Genomic DNA, 6,209 nt, shown 5'->3' with positions numbered 1-6,209 from the left:
AACAGTTTTAATTTGATTTTTTTATTTGCAATTCAATGAACACAAAACATTTCATTAAGATCATCAATTTTCAGTGAGAAAAAAGCCCATACATTTTTAATTCTTATGTATATATTTGACACACACACACACACACACACACACACACCTGCAGACTAGAGTCAGGACCCCCTTCCCAACCCCAAAGGGCAGGGAAGCAACCCTTTCGTCCACTGGGGTAAACCCCAATGTACAGGCAGAGTCTGCGGGCTATCAGAAAGCCCACTCTGACCCTCTCACCCTGAGCAAAGGAGAGTCCAACGCCTCTCAAGGACTTGGGTTCAGGAGCCGGAGCAACATGTGGAGGTGAGGCCGACATGTTTGCCAGGAACGCTCCACCTCCTCCACCACCTCCAGCTCCTTACCCACCAGAGAGGTGACATTCCATGTCCCAAAAGCCAGCTTCCATCACAAGGGATCAGACCACAAAGGCCCCCACCTTGGTCTGCTGCCCGATCCACACTGCACCAGAACCTTCCGGGTCCTCCTGCAGGTGGTGGGCCCATGGGGGGACGAGACCATGTATGCAGCTCGGGCTGGGCACAGCCCCACCCCATGGGCAAGGGCATGACCACCAGGAGCTCGCCCATGGGCCACTACCCCGGGGGGGGGGGGGGACTGGTAACCCTCAGGGCCAGGTACTCAGTCTCTTGGCCCTCTTCCTGTAGGTCTTTTGAACCATTCTTTGTCAGGCCCTTCACCAAGAACCAGTCTGCCTTGGGAGACCCTACCAGGGGCAAAATGCACCAGACCGCACAGCTCCTAGGGTCATGAGGGCACTCAAACTCCTCCACCAGGATAAGGTGACGGTTCCAGGAGGAGTAGATATAAATCTATACATATGGATATATCTATATCTATATATCTATATATCTATATATATATATATATATATATATATATATATATATAGATATCCATATATTAGATATAGATATATATGTAGATAGACAAAAAAATACACACATTAAAATCTACAATCACAATTTTTAAAAAATAAATAAATAAAAGTCAAAAGAACACATTGTTAAAACAGAGGTGAACATCACAACTTTCAAATAAAAAACAAAACCCCAACATCAAAAAGCATGAAAAACAGGATCCGATTAATAAAATAACGGAAAAAAACAAACAATAAAATCAAATCAATAAAAGCTCCCACCCACCATCTCCCTCCACCGCTCAGATTTATTCAGATTTCTCTCAGGTGTCCAGTGTCTCTCTCTGTTCATCAGGTAGATATCTTTGTACACGTAGATCACCATCAGGTACACACACCTCCATCATGTTCCTCAGGTATTTAGCTGGTGATCAGGTATTTGTCTAGAAAGATGATCACCAGGTGAAGATCTAGAAAGAGACATTCAACAAGTTTACATCTGGATGTAGAGATTTTTGGGACATTGGTCAACATGTTTTTTTGTCCAAGTCAGCAGATATCCCATGATGCTTTTGACTGAGTGTCTCTGCCTGGAGGATTTGGCGTCACCTCTGAGACCTTTAAGAAAGAAGCTTTCAGATCCGTCCCTGATGGTGGTCCACATTTCTATCTAGATATGTCCTTGATGGTGGTCCACATTTCTATCTAGATATGTCCCTGATGGTGGTCCACATTTCTATCTAGATATGTCCCTGATGGTGGTCCACATTTCTATCTAGATCCGTCCCTGATGGTGGTCCACATTTCTATCTAGATCCGTCCCTGATGGTGGTCCACATTTCTATCTAGATATGTACCTGATGGTGGTCCACATTTCTATCTAGATATGTACCTGATGAACACATCAAAGTGTGGAGGGATGTATTTGAACTGATTCAGACAGATGAAAACCTGTGGGGATGGTTATTTACCCCAAGAATCTCTGAACAGACACAAACCTAACGCATGTCTGCAAATATTGACATGTGGAACATGAACATCTAAGAACATGTGGATTTCTACCAGGTGAAGGGCCGAGGTTGGAAGAAAACCTGAGAGCAGCCAGACAGACAGTGGACGGGAGCTTTTTTCTAGGTATCAAGGTTATTTTCCCTCAAACAAACTCCCTTAAAACAAACATAACAAAAAAAAAACAAAAACAAGCACAAAAAGAAAGAAAAAGACATCTGGACCCATTAAAACTGAGAATAAAGTTACAATTTTTGATTAACAAAAACAAAAAAAGGACAAAAACTATTTAAAAACACAATCAATTACAATTTTTTTTTAAATTAGAAAAGCATTTAAAAAGATGAAAAGAGGCTCCAGTCGTTCTCATGGTTCACCTCAGTGGTTCCGGCCTCTTAGGCCAAACTGTCCTCGGCTCCTTCCAGCAGCCTGTGCAGCCCCTGGGGTGCCGGTGAGGACTTGGGGGGGCCATCATCTTCAACTTATCCCAGCCAGGTGAAGAAGAGACGCACGGATTCCAAGGCTCGCTGCTCTGCACCGTCACTTCCCCGCCACTTGAGGAAGACCTCGGTGTAAATGACATCTTCTTCAAAGAGGACGTCAAAGACCGTCAGGAGCAGCACTGCGGGGACGCCACAACACGGCAGCTTTTATCATGGACTGGTTTAGGGGCTTTCGAGCCAAAACAAGACTCATCCCACCCTCCAGGGAGGTCAGGAGGTCAACACTCACTTTTGGGGTGATGCATCTCTGCCATCAGCTGCTGGAGGGCCAAGAGGGCCTGAAGTTGTTTGGGTCCATCGGTCAGAAACCTCTTGAGAAGCCTGACTCTCTTAGTCAGCCGTCCTGCATCCAGACAGTTGCGGTGCTCGCCTGAAACTAGCAGATAAACTGGTGGAAAACTTCTGAGTATTCAATTCCATGTCAGCAGGGTCACGACCCAGAACCGAATATGAGGACAGTCAAAAACCAAACAAAACAGAGGAGTCCCACGTACCGACGACGGCAGACCTGCACAGTCGTCATCAAAGCTCTGAGGAACTCCACAGAAGCGGTCTGGCTTTCATCCAGGTTGGCCTGAAAAAGAGAGGAGGACAATCCAGGTTCACCATGATTGACCAACAGACCGATGTGGTCCTGTCACCCCACAACCAGAAAACACACACCTGCACCCAGTCCCAGATCTGCTTGTTGCTGGCCTCGTCCCGCAGCAGCCTGTCCGGATGCTGCCTCATCTCTCAGGTGGTGAGGCTCTGAAAGACCATTAAAATCAGTTTCAAAATGCTCTTCGGCAACTCGCCCATCCAACAAACCGTCACCAACTGAAGTAATCAGAGCATGGACCCCAGACAGCCTGCTGACCTGCTTCCTGACACACTTGGTCAGGTCCCTGGATGAAGCAGCAGGGGACAGGTGGCCACATCCACGCTTGACTGGAGGGAAAGAAAGACAGTAAGGGGTTGAAGTTCAGTCCCCATCATGTGAGACAGAGGCTTTAGCTGAAAGTTCCTACCTGTGACGTCGGCGCTACGACGCCCGTCCCTCCAGTTGGACTCTCGGCGGGAGGGTCGCCAGCAGCCCCACGTGTCCCCTCGGCTCCTTGAATGGTCCTCAGCAGCAGGCTAGCAAAACAACATGAGATTTCAAGTCCAGTCACCAAGACTTCAGCCAGGACGGGCAGTGACAATGACTGGGACTTTACCGTTGGGATGCTGCGTGCGGCGTCCTCTCTCTTTTGGGGCTCCTTCCTCTCATCACGAGGTGGGCTGCACCACGTGATTCCATTTTTGGGAGGGTGCCCCATGGCTCCTCCACCCTGCTGCTGCTGGATTTTGGAGCGGTCCCTCAAGGTCTCTCTCTCCTGCACCTGGTGGATTCGACCAGTGCTGTTTGGCCCTTGGACCTCTTGAGGGGGAGTCAAGTTCACCTGCAGAACAGAGGAGGAGCAGGTTATTAACCATGTCATATCTGTCCAAGCAGCCATGTTGGTTTTTCCTTTAACTTGTCACCCATTAATATTTACTGCTAAACGGGTCAGCTCAACCTTTCTAGGGTGCACGACACCTCACTTGAATTATTAGAACAAACAAGAGCTGATCTACTGAGAGATGATCCCTTGATAGTGATTCACAGGGTTGTATGGAGCTTCAGGAAACTAAGCCTTCATCATCACACCTCAACTTTTACCACCCAGTTAAATTAACAGGATTCTCAATGCAGACGTTCACTTTCCTCAATGTTCTGCTGCTAATCTTCACAATTCACTCTCCAGGTCAAAGGACAGGAAAACCAAAAAACAAAGAGATTCAAACACTGAGTGTTGTATTATGTTAAAAGCTATTTAACAGGTGGCGTGTATTCCAGAGTTAGATTAGCGCAGGTTGACATAATTGTTCACACAGGTTAAATTAGCACAGGTTATCATAATTGTTCACACAGGTTAGATTAGTGCAGGTTAACATAATTGTTCACATAGGTTAGATTAGCGCAGGTTAGCATAATTGTTCACACAGGTTAGATTAGCGCAGGTTAACATAATTGTTCACATAGGTTAGTTTAGCGCAGGTTAACATAATTGTTCACATAGGTTAGATTAGCGCAGGTTAACATAATTGTTCACACAGGTTAGATTAGCGCAGGTTAACATAATTGTTCACATAGGTTAGTTTAGCGCAGGTTAACATAATTGTTCACATAGGTTAGATTAGCGCAGGTTAGCATAACTTTAACTGACTAATAATCGTATATTTTCCCCCTGAAACAATGCAGTGTTTTCCTCCACCTTCATTTCATTGACAGTTCTTGAACTATAACTTGCTAGCAGTCCCATGGCTAAAGGTTGTTCGAATTGTTGCGTCACCTTCAAAGGTACAAGCTCCTACATTTGCGGTCGACTCACCTGGACGCGCTCTCCCGCCTTGTATCGGAGCAGAGACTCATTCTGGTTGGTCCTCAGACGGAAATCAGTGCAGGAAAAAGCCATTAATGGTCCAAAATTAAGTGCACACCGGTGCTGAAGACAGAGTTTGGTTGTCACTGCCGCCAGCAACGGCCGACTGAGGAATGCTGCGTCACTTCCGGGTCTTATACTCTCGATTTAGAACGCAGACGCATCAAAGGAATGATGAGAAATTCAACATATGAATGATACCCGCGGAGTGGGCGGGGCTTAACATCATAGAGGCTCAGATTCTGAACAGCACCATCTGCTGGACGACTTTAAAAGTGCAACTTAAAACTCTGGACTCAACTCAATGTGTGGGAGGTTTGAGGGCGTCTGCAAGTCAATGTTTACTTTGATATCCTCGCTTTATTGTGTGATTCTACTGATTCTACACTGAATTTAGTAGAATAACCACCTAAAGTGAGTAGCTGGAACAATACAGCTAAATGAAGACAAATACATTTGAATGGACCGCTCAGCACCACAGTCCTGTCCTTTTGATACCATCATCAGAGACCGGCTCATTCAGGCTTGATGTGGGTTTTCCACACCTTCAGGAACATTTTTGAATCACCAAACATTCGCTGAAACGTCTGTTTTGACAAGAGAACAAACCTAGAAACCTGGTCTCTTGCTGCCCTCTACTGGGGAGATACCCCAGGAGAAAATATTTGCTCAGATTGATTTAGAATTATTTATTTTAGAATTTATTAATTTATTTAGAATTATTTTTATTTTTTTATTAGATTTATTGAACATCAATCAAAAGTACTGGTTTCAACCGGATCCCTATTCAAAATCCACCTTTTAATTGATTGAGATCTTGACATGAAATTTGAAGTCAAAAGAAAACTTGTCTGACCTAAAATAAAATCCTCTACTAACAATCCTGGTTAGTACTTGGATGGGAGACCGCCTGGGAATACCAGGTGCTGTAAGCTTTTTTGTTTCATTGTGAGGAGCAACTCTAACCACATCACTGGAGCATCATTTTGAGTTCATTAGCAATTAATTATTAATTTGACTACTTCCAGATGTTCAAGAGTTCAATTAGGTGACTTGCAGCTAAGTCATTGATTCTGCCTGGGATGCATGAGCAGGAGATCCTGGATCCATCACTAACATTAAAGAAGTACATTGATGAACTAAATACAGTGTTGGAACATTTTCTACCTCTTTGGGAACTGCCACAGAAACATCTTTGTTACAGTTCTCCTCCATGAGTTCTGGAGGTGAGGGATTAAAGGTCAGAGCCTGTGTTTTAGAATGGAGAATTTATATCCAGCAGAGCTTCCCAGTGTTTCAAAGAGTTTCATTAATGCAGGTCCTGTGTTAGGG

General features: G+C 44.9%; 1 protein-coding gene across 4 annotated transcripts; it reads right to left on the bottom strand.

Moving 5' to 3' along the window:
• Nucleotides 1–951: 951 nt before the first annotated feature.
• LOC147260932 (uncharacterized) lies at nucleotides 952–4,967 on the bottom strand. 4 transcript variants are annotated; one of them, XM_086204800.1, is made up of 8 exons: nucleotides 4,827–4,967; nucleotides 3,630–3,854; nucleotides 3,441–3,549; nucleotides 3,290–3,360; nucleotides 3,094–3,180; nucleotides 2,660–3,004; nucleotides 2,305–2,549; nucleotides 952–1,389 (listed from the first exon to the last, which is right to left on the bottom strand). In XM_086204800.1, the coding sequence occupies exons 1-5, from the start codon at nucleotides 4,908–4,910 to the stop codon at nucleotides 3,166–3,168; spliced, it is 504 nt and encodes a 167-aa protein (XP_086060926.1). In that variant the 5' UTR covers nucleotides 4,911–4,967; the 3' UTR covers nucleotides 952–1,389; nucleotides 2,305–2,549; nucleotides 2,660–3,004; nucleotides 3,094–3,165. The 4 variants fall into 4 exon arrangements, with proteins under 4 accessions (XP_086060926.1, XP_086060927.1, XP_086060928.1 ...); XM_086204801.1 differs by lacking the exon at nucleotides 952–1,389 and having other exon boundaries at nucleotides 1,726–2,549; nucleotides 2,660–2,806; nucleotides 2,925–3,004; XM_086204802.1 differs by lacking the exon at nucleotides 952–1,389 and having other exon boundaries at nucleotides 1,726–2,549; nucleotides 2,660–2,800; nucleotides 2,925–3,004.
• Between the last annotated feature and the right edge of the window lie 1,242 nt (nucleotides 4,968–6,209).

Source organism: Aulostomus chinensis, chromosome 5, assembly GCF_037954235.1.
Source record: "Aulostomus chinensis isolate RoL2024-O1b breed Wild chromosome 5, RoL_Achi_v1.0, whole genome shotgun sequence".
NCBI lineage: Eukaryota > Metazoa > Chordata > Actinopteri > Syngnathiformes > Aulostomidae > Aulostomus > Aulostomus chinensis.
The sequence above is the reverse complement of the archived record's forward strand: the minus strand, read 5'-3'. Positions and strand labels throughout refer to the sequence as shown.